Genomic DNA, 20,619 nt, shown 5'->3' with positions numbered 1-20,619 from the left:
TATCTATCTATCTATCTATCTATCTATCTATCTATCTATCTATCTGTCTCTATATTTGTATCAATATACACTGTTTAATAAACATTTACATGGAATGCTCAACACATCCTAGATCTGAATGAATGAAATATTTTCAATGAATATTTTGTTCTGTATAGAATTGAATGTGCTAACAACAAAGTCATATACAAATCATTAATGGAAATTATTTCTTAATCAATGAAGGCCTGGATTTGGAGTCACAAAGAAAATTTAAATAGAAAAACACACCACAGGCTGATCCAACTTTGTTGTTATGTCCTTAACACAGGTGAAAATGAGCCTCAGTATTGTGTGGTCTCCATGTGCCTGTATGACCTCCCTACAATGCCTAGGAATTCTCCTAATTAGGTGGAGGATGATCTGCTGAGGGATCTCCTCCCAGATCTGGAATAAAGCTTCTGCCAACTCTTGGAGAGTCTGTGGTGCAAGCACAGACTGTTTATGGATTGAGACATGATGTCCCAGATATGCTCAGGTGGATTCCGGTCAGGGGAACAGGGGGGCCAGTCCATTGCTTCAATGCCCTCATCTTGCACAAACTGCTGACACACTCTAGCCACATGAGGTCTAGCATTGTCCTGCAGTAAGAGGAACCAAGAGCCAACCGCACCAACATATGGTCTCACAAGGATCTCATCTCGATACCTAATGGTAGTCATGCTACCTCTGGTGAGCACATGGAGTCCTGTGTGGCCCTCCAAAGAAATGGCCCTCCCACACCATCACTGACCCACTTCCAAACCAGTCATGCAGTCTTGCAGGCAGCAGATTGCTCTCCTCTGTGTCTCCAGACTCTGCTCCATCTGTCTCATGTCTCTTAGTGTGAACCTGCTTTCATCTGTGAAGAGCGCAGGGCACTAGTGAAGAATTTGCCAATTCTGGTGTTCTATGGCAAATCCCAAGCGTCCTGCACAATGTTGGGCTGTGAGCACATCTTCCATCTGTGGAGGTCAGGCCCTCATACCATCCTCAATGAGTTTGTTTTCTAACCATGTGAGCAAACGCATGCACATTTGTAGCTTGCTGGAGATTATTTTGCAGGTCTCTGTTTGTGCTCTAGAGGTAGCGGCCCTGCTGCTGAGTTGCTGCCCTCCTACAGCCTCCTCCACATCTCTTGGTGTACTGGCCTGTAGCACCTGGTAGCGCCGCCAGCCTTTGAACACTTTGTTGAAAGACACAGCAAAACCTTCTTCAACAGTTCACATTTGCCTTCCCGGATAAGCTGCACTACCTGAACCCCTTGTGTAGGTCTTAGAGTCCATCTCATGCTACCATGAGTGTGAAAGCACCACCAACATTCAAAAGTGACAAAAACATCAGCCAGAAAGCATAGGTACTGAGAAGTGGTTTGTGGTCCCCAGCGGCACAACCACACCATTATTAAGTGTATCTTACCAATTGCCAATAATTTCCACTTGTTGTCTATTCCTTTAGAGCAACAGAAGGTGAAATTGATTATCAATCAGTGTTGTTTCCTAAGTGGACAATTTTATTTCACAGAGGTTTGATTTGATTGAATTTATATTGCAGCAAATTTGCAGCTACAGTAGTTAGTCTTATCAACTAGCTACAACTAATGATTATTTTGCTATTCAATTAATCTGTCGATTATCTTTTCAATTAATTTGTAATTAGCGGATAGCAAAGATTACTTAAAGAAGATTACTTTAAGCAGGTGAAACTAAAATTAAAAGGCTTTTTTTATCTTAAATGCAAAATATTTACATATTTGTTTATAATTTTAGTAAAATTACTGCTGTAAATGGGTTGCTCTGTCAGCTAAAGGCATGTTTTATAGTCTCTATTCTTGAGTTAATGATTGATCGATTACTAAATTATTTCAACGATTGAATAATCATGATTAATCTGATTGTTTCAGTCCTAAAGTCAGTGCTAAAAAATGTTGTTATTGCAGCTTCAAACTTCATGATTTTTTCTTTTGTTTCTACTAAACAAGATTGCCTCATGACTAACTCAGCATGTTTTGTTTACATCACATTTTGTATGTGTTGTGAAAACAATGATTCATTAAGCACACAGAAAGTTGAAAAATTTAATCTAGTCTGCTAAAGGGACACAATTAATCAGATGGTTACAGCTTGGAACATCTTTAAAGTGCTGTGTTTACAAAGGGGTTTATTACTCACTCCTGCGAGAGAGTAAAAAAAATAAAGAAAAGGACAATGTAAGTGGTACACAAGTTCATTAACTGTGGTTGTCAAGACAATGCAATTAATTCCTGGTGACGTCAGCTGCACTCAGCTTTAGTTCTAAGTCTCCTTGTTTCCATAGTTGCATTACAGTCACAAGCAATAACTTCGCCTAAATGAACTACTGTTTTAATCTCCGCAGAGATGTAGAAATGGTATCTTTTCAAACAGATGTTAAGTTGGTGCTATGCCTCATTGCACAGATGTACTGATAGCAGGCAGACATTTGTTTTTGCTCTCTTCACATACTTTTTTTCTACACTGAGATCACATGTAAACAGCTCCCTCCTGCTTTGCATGCTTCTGCTTACCGATGGTGATATTGAAGCCATCAATGCTGAAGGTGGCACTGCGACCCTTCCTAAATCGATGCTTTTTAGAGTTAGCCTCCATCACTTTAGCACTCTCCAGTTGCCCCCCAAGGCTTTATACCCTTCTTTCAGCACCTCTTGTCAGTAGCGTTGCGCTGCTTCACTTCGTCAATGTAATTCCACTCATGGAGGTGGGAGAGAGAAAAAAAATCCTTCCTTCTGACTCTGGTTGCTGTCGAGCGCTGGAGGGGAAACTGTCAAACACTCTCCACTTCTCGCAACAAAAAGCAGAGAGGGAGAATTTCTCCAGCCCTTCCCTTTCCAGAGTCTTTGTTGTACAAAATGTTTCTCTCCTTTTCTCTCTGTTTTCTCACACCTCAACAAGCTCATTTCAAGAAGCTTATGGCTCTCTGATTTGTATTTCCTCCTCTTGGTGTTTCTCCTTTCCCTTCCTTCTCTCCCTACTCTCTCTCCTCATCTTTCTTTTCTAAGAGGTACAGTAGGTGTGTGTGGTGGGTGGCAGTGGAGGTGGTGGTGGTTAGGCGGAGATGACATCTCTAGAGGTGTTTTAGTGAATGTGACTCCACCTACTGTCAAGAATTTATAGAAAGAACACAAATGCTTTGTGAGTTAAAAAGGCAAAAGGTTACAGGAGTCAGACAGAGTTTTTCTCAGTCACAGAGTTACAGGAAAAGCAGCTTAAACTAATAGACCGCTGTACATTAAGCAAAGCTATTGGCTAAATAATCTGTGTTTAGTCAGAGAGAGTTATTAAAATATGTATCACAGCCTTACTATTTGCAAGAGCTATTTACGAAGGCACATAAAGGTTGAAGGGCATTAGAGCATATAAAGAGTTCATCTGAATGATGAACATTTAAATCTACTGAATACAGCAAGGGAAAAAGATTCCCTTTTTTCTGATTTATCAGATGGCATTCCATTAATTTTGCCAATGCACATTTTCTCATCTAAACAGAAATGTACAGCAAAAGATGAAAAAAAAAGTTCAGCATGTTTGCACCCTCTGACATTTAGCTATGTCATTTTCACATGTTTAGTTCTCCCATCTGATTGGTATCGGAGGGCTCTTTATGAAGGCTTCTGGCATGACCTTCTCCCAAATTCAATAAAAAGGGCCCTTTTAATAAGATGTGCAAATTAAAATGACATGTTGCTTTGTGAATTTGATTCTTCATTTAGCTACCATTCACAGCTTTTAGATGCATCTGATTTATGGGGCTTATTCTCACTTGACTGGTTTGTCAGTCGGACTGTGAAATTATCTAAATCACTTCAGAGAACTGATTTTAGCGGTTTAGCTGAAGCGCCTTCATTTTGTGTATTATGCCCTCATTCTCAGTTTATTCTTACTGAGCAGCTTTGCTAAAAACAGCCCCAATCAGTGCAGCATCAGAAACACAATGTGACAATGCAGCTTGGGGATTTAGAAGCATTACAACATGCCTCTATTTAATAAAGAGCTTGTAAACAACCCTGTTCACTAGGAACATTAGACTTGCACATCCTAATGGATTTTTATATAACAAAGAGAGACATAAATAGTAAGTTCATTATCTTTAGTTGGTGACATATATATATATATATTTGTTTTCATCTGACTTTTAGATGATACCACATCTATCAACTCTCTATTACCCATCACAAGGTGATAAAGGTTTAATAACCATGATGTAGGTATTTGTCTACAACCTTTGTTGGGTTTGCTGCATGCATAATAAAGGGACATGTCTGTGAAGATTCTCAGTCATCCAGGTCCTGGTCAAGCTTGAAGGTTCCGTTTAGGGAACAAACTTCACGTCCAGTTGCCTAACTGAACTTTTCAAGCATAACAGAGGAAATCTGTCTGCTTCCCTGCACATGAGCTCCCTCCTCATGAACACTTTTTTAGGAATTAATAAATCAAAGGAAAATAATTTTTTTGATCACGTTTTAGATAAATAAATAAAAAGAGCCTCTTGTTTGTGGATTAGACTGACCATCCCGCTAATGAAGGATGGTAGTGGCAGTATCATGACATGGGTATGTTTTCCCCCAAGCTGACAATTCTCATTAAAAAAGAAACTTGTCACAGTCTTGGTTCTGTCATGTTTTCTTTCGAGTATTCAGTTTTACTTTGCTCCATGTTTTCTAGTTTTATTGGTTTAATTCTTATTTTGTGGTGTTTTCCAGTAATATTTTAGGTTTTCAGTTTTTTTTTTGTTGCCCTCTGTTGCCCTCTAGTGTTCTCCTTTTTCCCTAGCTCATTTCCAGTCTGCTATGTTCACACCTGCTCACAATATGCTCCTTAGTCCTCTCTTTGTTCAGTCTCCAATAAATACACTCCTTGTGCAGTTCCTCAGTGCTGGTTCCTCGTCTAACTTCCACCAACTCCTTCTCACTGTGTCTTCCTCGTTCCTGAAGTCTCCATGGTTTCTGGTGTGTTTTTCTTTTTTCATGCTTGATTTTTGGATTTTTTTGATGCCTGCCTCAGTTGTCTGTTAACATTTAATTAAATCAACAAGAAACTCACCTCTGCCTCCCTGCCTCTGCATTTGGGTCCTCAAACCACAACCAAATCCTGACAAAACTGTAAGAACCTTTGGTGGAGGTTCAGGTCTTAGCAGTTGAAACATCACTGAGAAAGAGCAACAAAGTTGCTTGGATCACAGTATATTCTTATGTTATAATGAAAAAGTAAAATGCCAAACCTGAATGTAATACACTGCAAAAATTTTATCTAAATAAGTGAATTATTCTTAAATTAAGTGCATTTTTTCTTAAATTGAGCAGACAATTGAAACATCTTGCCAATGGAATAAGAAAACTTACATTTAAAATAAGAAAAACAACTGCAGTCTCTTATTTCAAGTGCATAATATCTAATTATCCTATTTTAAGGCTAAACATATTCATTCCATTCAGTCAGATCATTTTATTTAGCCACTCAAATTAAGGGTAAATACATTTATTTAAAGAATGTTTTACTGAATACATGGAGTATGCATCTAATCAAATTGCAAATTGAGCCCAGTTATCAAACAACAGCATTGAGGTGTAGCTAATTGTTAAAAGTAATTCAGAAAATGTATATCTAAGGACTCCCGCCTGATTACATAATTACATCATTTACTTGCAGCATTCACTTTGGACAAACTGTATTGCAATGTAGCAACCATAGACATTGACTTTGCAGGAATCCATCATATCAAGCATGCATATAGTGGTAGTGAAAAGACTAACTCCCCTTTAATATGAAGAATCTGAAATTTGTAAAGAGACACAGACACACCGCCTCACACACACACACACAAAAGAACAATACTGCTGATCAAGAAATAATTTTTCTTCTTTATCAGTAGTGGAAAGGAGACACAGAAGTAGTTTATTGTCTTTATCTAGTGGAGAAACACATTTAAACAGGGCTGAGTCGGTATTTAAATCTACAAGTCTTAGTGGTAGGTGTAATCAAGGCATTTTGTTTGTTTCTAAGCTAAAATGAGAAATCAAAGGACTATGCAGTTGGTGTCGTGTTCATGCATTTTCTTCTCCCAAATAAGGCAGTGGTGTTAACAGATCCAGGCAGAAGACATCTCCATCTTAAATTATTCTCCCCAGTTAAAAATCTGGGACTTTCCAGGGCATACCTGGGCCAGGAGAGCTTTACAGTTCTTCAGGCTATTTCTGGACCTGCTTCTGTGCCCCCTCTTATTTGAACATGCCTCAAAAACCTTGATAAGCATGCCATAGCCGAAGTAATAAAATAATATGTCCAAAATGTCTTAGCTGATTCTCCTCAAAGTAAAGCAGAGGAAGCTTTACTACTATTTGGTATTTTGCTCTTTTAGTCATGATCTATATCTCTTGACTAGTAAAAATGTAAAAAGTCTAAACGGAGCCCATTTTACTGCAGACTAAGACTCAATGTGTCCTTCTATCTCCTGCTCCCTTCTACAGTCTCTAGCGAAAAAAAGATACTAAGATACTTGTGCTTGATTGATGCAATCTCTGATCCAACCTGTCTGATGAAATCTGTCATATTTACATTGACAATATAGCCCGAGACCTTCATCATTCCAAATACAAGATTGAGAAATAGTCTTTCCCTGCTAGTCTGCTAAGTTAAAGATCCACCTTCTCCATTTACCTTGTCACCTAGTAAATGATTCTACCTCGGATTGCTTTTTAAGATGGTTTTATCATACACTGTCATGATTTATTTTAACTCATAGAGTTTTTGCATCATCTTAGAAAAGTTTCTTGATTAGAATATTCCCAGTAGAGGGATGACAACAGTTTATTACACAAATAATGGTACTGACCAAGCTTGGCAAGAAACAGCCATACATATTAACACATTAAGGATGAGCAATCTGCATTCAAACAGTGATAAGTGTTCTTATCTAGGAAACCCACTGGGAAAAAGCAACCTTTAAACCCTGGCATGTGGTATATATAGAGCGATAACAAGGATAAATATATAACCTCTATGCGATGTGACAGTGATATTTTACAAGCAAGTCTTGGGAAATTCATAACTATCAAGATAACAAGAAAGATAACAAGGAAAAACTAAAGCTGAAATAAATCTTCTTGGAATTTCAGTCAACAGGACAAACACTGGTTAGGAATTACCAATCTATCTCTTTTTTATTTTTTGAGCTAATCAGAAAGCTTTTGATGTTCTGTGCCACTTTCTTGTGTCTTCCTGGCTTTTGCTTCCCTTTGGAGTTAACATTTTGTAGGTACCTAATTTTGAACTCACTCACTCGAGTCTAAAGGTTCCCCTGCTCATGGTTACTCAATGTGTTAAAAGGGGCATGTCTGGAAGTACTGTGCCTGTTATTATTGTTCTCTCCTCTTAACTGCATACTTACCTAAATGGGCACATTCCTTTCTAATCACAAAAAGCCTGTTAAACCTCAGCTCTGCCAATGTATTATTGTTGATACAAGATAAATGAACATCCTCATTTATAATAAAAGCTATAATAAAACAAGCAATGTCTGATATAGCAAAAACATGTATTTAAGTGTGAGCGTGTTTGTGTATGGCTGCAGGACTCTGTTCTACCCTGCGAAGGACTGGTAACCTGTCTACCTCACCTTTTGCCCATATACTTCTGGAGATAAGCACCAACCCCACCATGAGCCTGATGGATGAAGCAGGAAGATAGGTGGATGGACGGATGAATTTAAGTGGTGAATTTTATGCAAAAGTGTTTCATCCAAAAGCAGGTGTTTACATGAGTTGCAGCATGTTTGAAGCTCTCTGTTTAATATTGCATTTTGCGGTGAGAGTGGAGATTACATAAAACACTTACCTGAAGAACTGGAGTAGTTCTGCTCTTATTTTCATATGGATGTAGGTGGCTGTGTGGCCTTCTTTAACTTTAGATTTGCCTAGTAAAAGTTTAAATACAGTAACAGTTTTTCAAGCAACACTAATAAAAGCCTTTGTAGTTGCAAAGCTGAGAAATGTAGAGGCATTCAGTGCTTCGTCACTTTGGTGCTAAAAGCAATTAGTATACTAACTGCCACGGTTCAAAATAAATCCTTTTTATTATTATTACTTCTGTTTAAAATAATTTTATATTATTATTTTTGGTGACTGTCAATGTCAACATAAAGGTGTGATGGACTCTAGAAGCACAGTTTCATGGATAATCAAATAGAAATCGCCTCCTTCTGGCCAATAATACTGATGGCAGAGATGCAATATTTACAATAAATTGTTTTCTTTTTTTGTGTTCCTGTCTGTTCTGTTTGTTTTCTTTGGATTTGGTTTGAGCTTTATTTTTGGTATTTGAGCTGTGTGGACACTTTTGGTTTTGCTTTTTGAATTTTGTCATTGTCGTTTGCTTTTTGTTTGCTCTTTGTTTCTGATGTTCCTTTGTTTGTTTTTTTGGGTTTTAGTGTCTTTTCTTGGTCGGTGCCTGTGTGGGTCGTTTTCAGTGTTTTCTATCGGCCTCTGCTCTTTTGTTTGGTTTTCTTTTTTGTAATTTTTTTGATTTTTTTTTTTGTCTGTCTTTTTTGTTTCTTTTGTCGTTCTTTCTTCTTTTCGTTTCATATTGTTTGTCGTTTTCGATTATCTTTTGTTCTTTCTGGATTTAACTTTGTGTGAATGCTGCTATACTTTATCACATAGTTATTTTCAACTAGTATATAAAGTTCAAACCTATGAACTATAATATAAATCACATTAATTTTTATTTTCAGTCACATTTTCACATGGAGACATTAGCATTGGCTTCTTCAGGTGCTGATTCTTAAATGATGTAGATAAAAAATGACATTCAAGCTGCTAAGGAGTTTAAAAGTAGATGTGTAGGATGTTTTTTGTTAAATAATAATTTGTTAACTAAATTCCCTACAGCTGAATCATAAAACCCATTCTTTAATTATTCTGGCAAAAAACATCTTAGGAGGATAAAAAAGTCAATGCAGTGTTCTGGTGGAAAAAAAAGTGACAGTAAATGCTTCTGATAGCACAGTTAATTATGCAGCATTTCTGTATCACAGTTGTGAAGTTTCTAGTTCAGACTGATAAGATTCTTTTGACTTCAAACTAACCCAAGGCCTAAATGTCATCTGTATGGTCTGATATCTATATAATGATCCAACAGCACGCCTTTAGAAAAAGCTGAGTGAAAATTTACCTTGTGTAAAAAGCCTGCCAGCTGTGACCCATAAGAGAGGCAAGAGCTGCAGCAGACTGCTGTCTCACCTATACCTATACTGTTACGGAAATATTCTAATGAGCAAGAAGACTAGGATAAGACATAGAAATACAGATATTATTCAGATTCTTATTCAGTCCCAGAGGATGAAATATATTAAAGAAAACCAATTTCCTAAAATGACTCACACCCCTGCACTACGTAGATCTGAAGGTAATACACTAAGATACTTTACCGTTCTTTCAACCTTTTTTAATGATATCAGTGTGGAAATCATTAGGCAAGTCTCTTTTACTGAATTTACAAAAAGCATTATTCAAGTAAATAAAAGTGTATTTTAAAGTTAGGTACTGTCCAACAAAACTATGTTAGATAGAAACAGTTTTTAAGTGTAACTTCCTTAGCTTATTGAAATGATAGTTAAAACAAATAAAGGCAGCATGGTTGCAGGGTTGTTAGACCTGGTGATATGGAGCAAGAAAATCCTTGGTACAAATCAGTGCAGGGTTCTCTGGATAGAAATTTTTTACTCTCCTTGTTCAGAAATGGGTACTTTCTGCTTCCCAAATCCAAAGATGTTCATGTTGGATTAACTGGTCTCTTTAAATTGCTTTTACATATGACTGTTTCCATACATTGTTGTTTGTCCTGTTTTATCTGTTACTCTTTTTAGACTAGTAACCTGTCCATGGTGTACTCTGTCTCTTACCTAATAGTTAATGGAAATAGGCATCAACCCTTGCCAACTGTGATTGATACTAATTTTATGATCACAGCAAGACAAGATTATTAACAAAAATAAGTAATAGGTAAAATCAAATTGTTTTGGATCCTATTGTTGCAAAACCTAGGGTTATGATTAGAGACATGGTTTAAGATTCTTAATGTTCCAGTAAGCACTGGATCCATGATCCAGAAGAGGACAAACATAATTTCACATAATCCAGCTATGATCAGGTTCTCATTTAAAGATATTTAATAGAGAATACAAAGAAATATTTCGAAAACTTGTCTAAAAGCTAATAACTCAGAGAGTTATAACAAATATAATACAATAAAACCTGCTTTTTCTCAAGAATGCCTTTATTACTGCTGTTAAAAAAGACCTATCATTTCAGAGAATACAAAAAAACAACTTTGAGACATGTTTGAACTGATGCAGGTTGGTCTGTGTTCTACTCACCCAATTTTAATTTATATTTTCACAAACTAGAGGGTGTTAGCTTTCAAATAATGTATTGCACATGTAATTTGGGCTTACAGTTCCTAAGTTAATTGCTTTTCCATTTGGGTATGCAAAATAGGCAAGGATTACCCAAAATGAGGTGGATGTTAAGAAGTTAATGACATACCTATGTATGGGACTTTTGGCTATGATTGGGTGATAACTTGTATCATTATGCCTGGAGCTGTTGAAGCCTTCAAGTGTCTTTGCTTTTCTTGGGTGCTGTTTGTTGCAAGCCTTCTACTCTCTCACAAGTCTAACAACTTGCCACTCCAGGTTAAGGACTAACTCACATCCCCTTACTCAATACATATATCACTATGCATATCCATTTACACACACAGACCCATGCACCAAAACACAAATAAGCCAAATAGATCTTATGAAGCAAATCTCCCCTGGTCCATGTTGGTAACAAGGCTCTGTAAATGGTCTTCCTGATAGTGATATGGTTTTTTCTGTTGGACTTCTTTTTGAGTTTTTTTTTTTTTTTTTGAGTTTTGAAAGTCTGAGGTGGGTCTTGAAACAATAATCTCAGGAGTAGAAGTACATCTCTTACAGCTGATGCCACTAGCAAGAATACAGCAATTTAGAAAGCAATACTACAAAAAAACCAACTACATCTGGAACAATGGCTTGCTCAGATTTTGCTAATTACATTGTTTAATCTAAACAAACTAATTTTAACCAATTCAATGTTTTGTTTTACCAACCAATCTATTCTTAGAAAATATCTTAACTCTATCCAATTCTCCTACAAACTCCTTTATCTTGACTGAACACAGAAACTGTTTAAATGCCTACCAAAGTTCCGGGCGAGCTGAACCACTTCCCGAAGCGGTCACTTGGTATGGCGGGGTAACAAGGCTTTGGACGTCATCTATTTTGGCTCCTCCCCCAAATGAAGCAAGCCTCTATATGCGCCTCGCGGAAACGCCCTCTCCACTACTTGACACGCCTTGAAGCCTCAGCTCATCTCATAACATCACTACTTCTCACTAAGTAACTAAAAAATATTTTAGCTTGTTCAATATGGTATTGTATATCCAGTCACATTTCATTAGAAAGAATTAGAATATCTTGGTTTATCAAGGCCTTTTTTAGGCTGTCTAATTTAAGAACCTTAAATGAGCAATTGATTTCTGTTAGGGGGGGTTAAAAAAAAATTTAAAAGATGAACAGTTAAAAATATGAGCTAAAAAGATACAACAGTGGCAAACAAAAAAAATCAACTTTGAAACATTGGAAGCTTAAATAATAAATAGTGTAGTACATTAAAAAAAACAAGGTTTCAGCTCAAGACCTTATTGCATTACTGCATAGCTACTGAATCCCTGTTGAATTCCTATTGCTTCAAGGATCATTGCAACATCATTATCACTAGGCAACAGGAGAGCCTGTCTGACAAACGGGATATATTGCATAGCAGATGATAAGAGTTTAATATAGCAAATAGCACTCATTAGACCATTTTGAAGCCTCCAGGCCATTATACCGTTTTTATTTATCTGTTTCATTCCTTGTAAGTAATGGATATGATTTAGTTTTGACTGTATCTTTGCAAGACCTGCATGGTTTAAGATGACATTTTTCTTTTTTGAGAAAATCTGTTTAAGAATAATACAGTAAATAAATATATTACAGTAAATTGCAAGGACAAAAAGACACCTGTTGTTGTTTTTTTTAGTGGTGTTCATAGAGGAAGAACTGTTGCTCAACCTTTGATCTTGCCATCAAACACTAAGACAGGCAATCATCAATAGACATTAATTATGTGTGAGGATGGGGAGGCTGAGAATAAGGCTGTTGGATTGGAACCATCCTTTTGCAGACATTATTAAAAAATGTTGTGGGTTTTTCCTTTTAACAATATTTAATGCATGTTATTATATGAATAAATGCAATATTAAGTATGTTTAAACTTTTAAACATTCTTAGGATATTTATGATATTCTTTTCTTAATATATATATATATATATATTTTATTTTATTTTTTACTGTTTTTTTATCTCTATATTTTAGAGTTAATGACAATAACTACGCAACAAGACGGAAAAACAAGCTCATTAGAGGTCTCCCCTTCACTGTGGAATGACACACACTATGTCAGTCCCCACACCACTATCACCACAGTGACACATACATGTAATTAAGACACATAAGGTGCCAGGGAGCTTGCCTTTTCCCCTGCTAAATACTCATTAGAGCAACCTTTAAAGATAATGTTAGACTGTGTTGCAAACCGGAGGGAAATGAGCTGACAAAACAGAGTTTTACAAATAGTAATTTGGACCCTGCTGTCAAAAGACTCCAAAAAATTGGAGGAAAAGTTGCTTTGAGCCGAAAGTACCACAGGTTTATTTAAAGATGTATACACCAGCATGGTTTCAAATTAAATCATACAAAGCCATTGGGAAAGTCTTTGGTCTGCTTTCAAAATAAAATGTTCAGCATTTTATTGGAGCCAGTCATCTCTAGAAAAGGTAGACATCTTCTTAAGAAATGATAAAACAGCAAAGCTGTGCTGTTATGTTATGTTTAGAGAAATCTTGAATATCATCAAGCATCCAACATAGACTTTGTATACCACCTGAACCTTTCCACAACTTGTCATGTTACAGCCACAAACTTCAATATATTTTTGAGGAGGTTTTAAGCTGATGAAGATTAATTTCAGGAAGTCAGTAACATCTGTCAAGCAAATATATAATATGCAAAACAATCTCAATCAAATGTAGGTGTTGGGCCCTCTAAAAAATAAATGTGATTTATCTAAACCAAAGGTGACAAACTCGAGCCTGTAAAACCTGTGCCTTGCAAGTCTGTGCCACTCTACCCAAGTACAGGTGATTTAATGACTTAATTACCTAGTTAAGGTAATTAGTAAGGTTGTTCCAGTTACCCTTTCATAAAGGTCTGCTTTGTAGTCTGTGCAACCAATAGTTCTACACTCAACAGACTTTTCTATCTTATATGTGGATTTCTGCAGCCCTGGCCTGCTTGTTAAGGTAGACAACAACATCAGAGGTGTTCTGTCCAACCCAGACTGACTAAGGTCTGTTTGTGAGGAAGTCTAACAGCCAATTGCAAAGGGGTGTATTAAAGCCCAGGTGTTTCAGTTTGCCTATCAGATGCTGTGGGATGATGGTATTGAAAGCTGAGCTGAAGTCCAGGAACAGCATCCGCGCCTGGCTTAATTACTCATTCCCTTCACCTGTCTATCTCGGCCCGGTTTGTAATCACTGCTCATCTGATCCACGTGCTCCTGCCTCTATTTAAGGTGCTTGCATCCAGTCATCAGTGATAGATTATCTTGTTCTCTCCAGCCAGTGGTGAGAGTTTTTTTAGAGTTCCTTGGTGTTTTTGAAATCCTGATCCTGATCCGTTCTGTCTCTCAACCACTGGGCCTGCCTGTTCCCGTCTGATCTTAGTGGTGAGAGGGCTCCCATCTGAACAGTTTGCCTGAACAGTCCTTGGAGTGCTGGCCCTCTGAGCCTGCCTGTTCCTGGCTGAACGGTTTCCCTGACTTGTCTTTGGACTCCTGGATCACTGAGCCTTCCTGTTCCGACTCCTGCTTGTTCTCCAGGGCTGCAGAATCTGAGTCACTCTAGGTGGCGCCCACCCCACCTTGTTGGCAGCCCACCAGCCGGATCCTACCTTGTTCTCTGGGAATGGACTGAACTAAATCCGAATTTTTCTGCCTCAGACGCCCTAGCCTCTGCTTCTACAGAACCGCAGATCCTTAGATTTTAAATAAACTTGAATAAATAAACAAATAATTCCACTGACTGTCTTGCCTGAATACTGGGCCCTTCTGTTATGTGTCGTGACACTACTTAAGGTGGCTGCAGATTGGAGTAGCTCTGCTAACTTCAACATAAGTACAGGCCCTTTACCATTTGTTTTTGTTTTTTTTAATGCCGTTGTTTGTGGATCAGAGTTTCTTTTTCAGATCTTTTTATTTCTTTTTGCGCCTAGTGTCTGATGCTGTGCAACTGGAAGGACCTACAAGCTGGCTTTTTTGTTTATTTTTTTTTTATACTCAGGAGTAGCTCATTAGCCGGAAATAGTTAAATAATACTGTAACTATTTCTGCAAGTACCAGCTGAGTCAAAAAGCAGGCACCAAAGATGCAAAGCAGGAGCAAAAAGAGAAGAAAGATGCAGCCAATTCAAGCCATCTATTCCATCAGTCATTATGAGCAATGTGAGATATTTAGGAAACAAGTTAGGGAAACTCTAAGGCCTAAGAAGGATCCAGCCAGAATGTCAGCAATGCAGTGTTATATGTTTTACTTAAACATGGCAACGGGACTATATTCCCGACTCCAGCATCTCTCTGCCAGGCTTTTTGGCCTTACAAATGGAGAGATTTAAAGAAGGCTGGAAAACCAGAAGAAGCCCAGATCCCATCCAAGACAGATGCTGACAGACCTCATTTCACACCTTAGTCCTAAAACTAACCAAAAAAAGGCAAGAACTGCCTAATGGGAACCAGTCATTGGACCTAACACCCAAACCACAGTGTAGTATATTCCTAGAAAAATGTTCTTACAAGTTAACAAATACATGGCCACACATACAACTAAGAATACTACTTTTTTGTAGAAAGCACTTTAAAAACAAATGTGACAAAGTGCTGTACAGACAATAATAAATTAACATTAACAAAATGCTAGTTTTTTTTTTTCAATATTGATCAACTTCAATACTCCCAGCTGGTTCACTTCAAGTTTTCCAGCTGAGATGCTATTTCCAATCTGTATTAAATGAGTAGGTCATTAAGAGGCCTCCTTAAATCCCGTTGACATGTTTAAGAGGTGGTACATTCATTTGAAAGTTATGTGTTTGAGCAGCATATTGAAATTTGCTGGACATCCACCCTATACAGTAGGAACAGAGTTCTGTGATTCTGTTGTAAAGGATATTAAGACAGGACTCATATGAAGACATGGTAACTGATGTACTAAATGTACTAATAGCATGTTTCAAAATATTTGATTCAACGTTTTTGAAGTTGATGGTCATACTAAACACATTACTTAGATAATTTACTATGCTTTTAACAGTGTGGAATGTTGCCAAATGTAACTAAATGTAAATAAAGAGGTAATCAATATTATCCATGAAGTCTTTGTAAAGAAAGAGTTCAACCTTGATATAAAATTGTCATTGACAGTTATTTGGCACATTTGTTTAATACATCACATCTTGGGCATAAATATTCCAGATATCTTTTTGGAATCCTCTAAGACTTCCAAAAGATGGGAAATAGCTTTCAAAAGTACAGCCTCAATGAGGTTGTTGCGCTGTTGGGTTTGTCTGACACTGAGGAGTCATAACCAAATAGGCTAATAAGCTGATAGGGAGGCAGGTGTCTGTGTTTTTGTTCGCTAGGAGGGAGCAAATGAGAGTACAGTTAGACTGGGAGTCATGATGAGAAACCTTATTACACATCATCATCACTGGGGAGCAGGGAGGAAACCCAACAGGAGTTGACACTGTCATATGGTCATGGAAACACCGCGGTACAGAGGATATTTGAGGAACTAACTAGGGGGAGGAATTTTTCCTCTGGGATAGATATACAGTGGTTGAAACCAGAGGTGACAGTAATGGAGCAAGTGATGTACAGATAAACACAAGAAACTGGAAGACTATTAAAAACATTCATCATGTCATCTGGATTACTATATAACAGTCAACATGATTTTCGATTTAAAATGTTTAAATTTTGTGCAAGATATTAAGCTCAGAACCAGATTGTTCAAAACAGATGTTCTGCAACATGTCTTCCAGTATTTAATGGAATGACTCAGAAGCCCCAGACTTCGATCCTGAACCAGGAGCTCACAAAGGACAGAGGCCTCCTGGTAAGGCTGTTACAACACAGACCTATCCAGCAACACAGCCTGGGCTAAACCTTTCTGAACTTTGGAAACACTTCAACTTTCCAAAAGAGAGATTTTAACAGAGGTTGCAGATCTGGTGAATTTAGGGAAAGATTTTCAGTTTATCTACATGGATTTTGATGATTTCTGATAATTCCATGTTTCTACTGTTGGGTAAAGTAACCTAACAATGAGCTAAAGGTCAACTCATGGTACCCCATGCTGACATGTTTGGAGCTGTTGTTTACATAGCTAAAACATATTTTATTTCACAAGGGTTTAAACACAATCAATTAATCCACCGCCTACCACTTAATACTCTGTGTTTACACCTTGAAGCTTTCTCTGGTTCTTTTCCTGAAAAGGGATCACTTGAGACAAACTCTTTCAACACTTCATAATGTATATATTAAATAACCAGGAGACATGACAACAGATTTAGACAGAAATTGTAATCTTACTCAGATCAGAGAAGTTGCTTAGGGTTACCAGACTCACATCTCATGCAGTGGCCCCAATTCACAGTTAGAGAAGCATTTTATAAAACTCCAGTATGCCACAAACATCACATCATTACATCATACACGTTTGCAGATGAGGAGACATCCATGGCACTAGCCTTGTCAAAATCTCATTCCATTCCCAAACCTTGGCCAAAAACGTAATGAAGATGATAACTGTTTAGCTGTACAGAGGAACTGTGTTAATTAGATAAACTACATGGGAAAATATTAGTTATGACACAAAACAGGCAGGTAATATTAGGGTGTAACAGAGTCGAACATCATTAATAATAATATTCCTAACACAACCCTAGCTTAGGGTGCTTGGTGGTATTTACCTACACTTATTTCCTAAGGTCTAATCACAAAAGGTTAAGAAACAACAATATGGTTTAAGCAAACCATTTATTTATTTATATATATATATATTTTTTTTTTTTTTACCAAATAATGTTTTATTTACCTCCTTGGACCTTCATTGTGAGTTTGTTTGAATAATTTCTAATTGCTCTAAGTTAGTTGAAAGTTAGTTTTACCTAGTTACAAACTCTTCAAAATAAAATATGCTTCTCAAACCTTAAATTCATGCTAAAGATAATATTCCATATTTATATTATGGGTTTTAACCATCTTTTTTTTCATTTCATTTGTGTACAAAGTAGCTTAGTTTGGTTGACTTTCACTAGTTAAGTCAATTGGTTTTATCTGATATATGTGGAGTTAAATTATTTGATAATTTGTTATATTTTGAATGGAAGTTGATGCAAATGTATTCCTTATATAAGTGCACAGTTAATCGTTTAATCATGATTTTAGCTTGATTTACACTTTATTCTGTTGCCCTAACACACAATCTCCTCACTCCTTTCATAAGTGTGCATTACTCTGTTTTGGGAGCCCATAAAATTCACATGAAAATAATAGAAGTTTCCGGGTAAAAGATTTCTATTCTTGTATTTGACAAGTACCAAATGTGAATATGTGACTGTGTTCTCTCAGCACATATATAATAATAATGCTGCAGTTTCACATGTGAATTTGCTCAGATAGATGGAACTGTCAGCTTTGCTTATTTTAATCTCACGGACATCTCAAACATCACAGAGATGCTTTGGTACTAGAGATATGCTGCATTGTGAGCAGCCTTCAAAGAGCTCAGGATCCATTCAATGAATACTTTTCCAGCAGAATATTCTTTTGATCTTCTAAACTGACCGATTGCTCTCATCTGTAAGGAAATATGAGAACTGAACAAAACAGATCTGCAGTTTAAAATTTAGGCAGTGATTACAATGCCCTGCCCTTCCACAATCCCATTATCTTTGGCGCTTTTTTTTACCAGATTGATAAACAGCAAAATATATTTTGACGATGGTTATAAAATGCAATGCAACTTTAGTAAAATGCTGAACGTTTATTTTGAGTTATCAAGTTATTGTTTGTTCCCACATTAAATCCCTAATTGGAACAATAAAAGGCTTCCTGAACAAGTTGCAACTGAACTATTATGCATTCAAATTTTACATTTTAATTTATATTGAAGGGTGATACTGTATATCTCTAAGCAATTATTTCAAAAATAAAATATTTGGCAGTGGGTACAGCTCTGGAAAAAATAAAAAGATCCGATTTCAACTTCTAAGAAAGTGAAGGGATAAACCCCAGAGTTGTTTTTTTCTAACAGACACCCTGGAACATTAATCCTGGAGAAAACAGACACAGTGAATTACATAAACTATTGTAGTACTTTCTCATTTGGGTGAACAAATATCTTCATACTATTAATTACTGAACACCATTTAGGGTTTATTTAGCCGTCAAATACATTTAAACATCATTTATAATTGTAGTTAGACCAGCACATCCCTGCAATCATAAGACAAAAGTCCTCCAATGAAAAGGGTTCAGTCCAGACTGTTCAATTAAATTAAAAATATTAATACAGCAAATGTGCACCACAAAAAAAAAAAAAAACTATTGAGGTCCAACACTTTCTTTCATAGCTTTTAATATTTAGCATGATAATGTGCCACAAAGGCTTCAACGACTTTGTTAAATTTATAGAGGTGATATAGAGAAGTGAATCTTTTATTTTATATGACTATGCAAGAGTCAAGGTATTAGCAAAATAAATACATATACAAAGTAAATTACAACATGGACAGTATCAATATGAATAAAATACATTTTATGCTGAGAATCAATAATTATTTGGCATAATGCAGATCAAAAAAACATAGAGGCTGCTGAATATTATCCAATACAATTATTTCAACTTTACACAGTCATTTAGATTTGCTACAATACTTATATAACAAATCTTGCCGAAGCATTTCTATAAAATTTTCACCTTTTATATTTTTATCCTCAGAGGAATAATAAGGCCAAGAACCAACCTTTGTTTGGGCTATATTATTGAGTTGACCTTCATGAAAATTAAAACTTACATATAGACTTAATGACAACAAGTTCTACTTTGTGTCCAACTTTTTCTAATTTTTCAATCAGATATGTTTGTTATTCAAATAAAAATATTTGGGGTTATACTGATGGCAAGCTTTTTCATTTTTCCTTTTAAGTCTGAATATATCGAAAGCATCTAAAACAACTATTCCTCTAATGCTTGCTCCTTTCATTTTTCTTTGTTGTTTTAAATTGTTGGTGCATCTTGTTGCGTTGTATGGAAGATGGTCACATGCAACTGTATCTAATTAAATGTCAAAAAAAATTATTGTCAGAAATGTTTTTTTGGCAGCTTGCTTTCTTGTATCTTTTGTCTGTTTTTGATTTTTTTTTTTCTTGTTTTAATCTGAGACAGCTAATATTGTATGGCTCTTTTCAGCATGCAGAGCAGACCAAATGATTTCATTAAAACAAAGCACTTGTTTTGTCTTTTTCTCTTATCTATAAGGACCAAGCATGTGACAGATGTGATCCAAAAATGTTTTGAATCCTTAGGTTTAGTTGATATTGATCAATCTGAGCTTGTTGATTGTAAATTTGCATTTTTATTCATTAACTGCAGTCATTCAACTAATACATATACACTAAATAACACTTGCCTGATGTGTTTAAAACTAACTTAACTTCAGCACACTGTCTTTTGAGGGCGCATTTGAGCCTATTGCTATTTTTAATACTTAAAAGAAGAATGTTATTTAACTTTTTATATGAAGCCCTATATAAAAGACAAACAGAAAACTCCATTGCTTTTGAGCTCATAAACTCACCGCTCTGTTGAACCTCAGCAGCCTTTTTCCTTGAACTTTTCTTAGTGCCATCGAAGTCCTGTCTGCTCAGCACCTCGGACAGCGACTGCCGGGAGCTCTGCCGGGCGGCTTGGCCGGATACGTTAAAGCCTTTGCTCCTCTTCCTGGGCCGGTCCGACTCCGGAGCTGACCGACTTCTCTCCGGGTCGTTGTTTTCCGGATGAGAACCTACTTTTACTAATGCGTTCCTAGTCCTGGTCAGAGCAGAAGTCACCGAACCCATCACAAAAAAGCTTTAAAAGATTCGTTTTTTTTAACCAGTTCCTCTGAATTCAGCTCTCATTTTTCTGAAAACCTCTCAATTGGTTAACTTTTAGCAGAATAGACGAAAAAACAGTAAATTTAACGTCGTCACGGTTCAGATTTTTTTTTTATTTAAGTCTTTTAGACTTTAAGAGAGAGATAGAGGACAACATGAAACGGAATGAGCAACAAATCGTTGAAGTTTTAGAGGAAACCCTTATGTCCCTGTGCCTGTTGCCTTCCCTC

The 20,619-nt window shown here is 36.6% G+C and overlaps 1 protein-coding gene across 4 annotated transcripts in view; it reads right to left on the bottom strand.

The window, feature by feature from the left end:
• Positions 1-20,399, bottom strand: part of LOC107098293 (calcium/calmodulin-dependent 3',5'-cyclic nucleotide phosphodiesterase 1C-like) — a 148,852-nt gene extending 128,453 nt beyond the window's left edge. For 2 of the 4 annotated variants that reach the window (XM_015395886.1, XM_015395887.1), the window contains exon 1: positions 20,092-20,395. In XM_015395886.1, the coding sequence (XP_015251372.1) occupies positions 20,092-20,353 (262 nt within the window). In that variant the 5' untranslated portion in view covers positions 20,354-20,395. Of the gene's footprint in view, positions 1-2,563; positions 2,994-20,091 lie in introns of those variants that run through there. The other 2 variants (XM_015395888.1, XM_015395889.1) reach the window with 2 other exon arrangements.
• Positions 20,400-20,619: the final 220 nt, after the last annotated feature.

The sequence above is a fragment of the Cyprinodon variegatus genome, unplaced genomic scaffold (genome assembly GCF_000732505.1).
Source record: "Cyprinodon variegatus isolate N-32 unplaced genomic scaffold, C_variegatus-1.0 Scaffold766, whole genome shotgun sequence".
Taxonomy (NCBI): Eukaryota; Metazoa; Chordata; class Actinopteri; order Cyprinodontiformes; family Cyprinodontidae; genus Cyprinodon; species Cyprinodon variegatus.
This window is presented reverse-complemented; position numbering and strand designations above follow the sequence as displayed.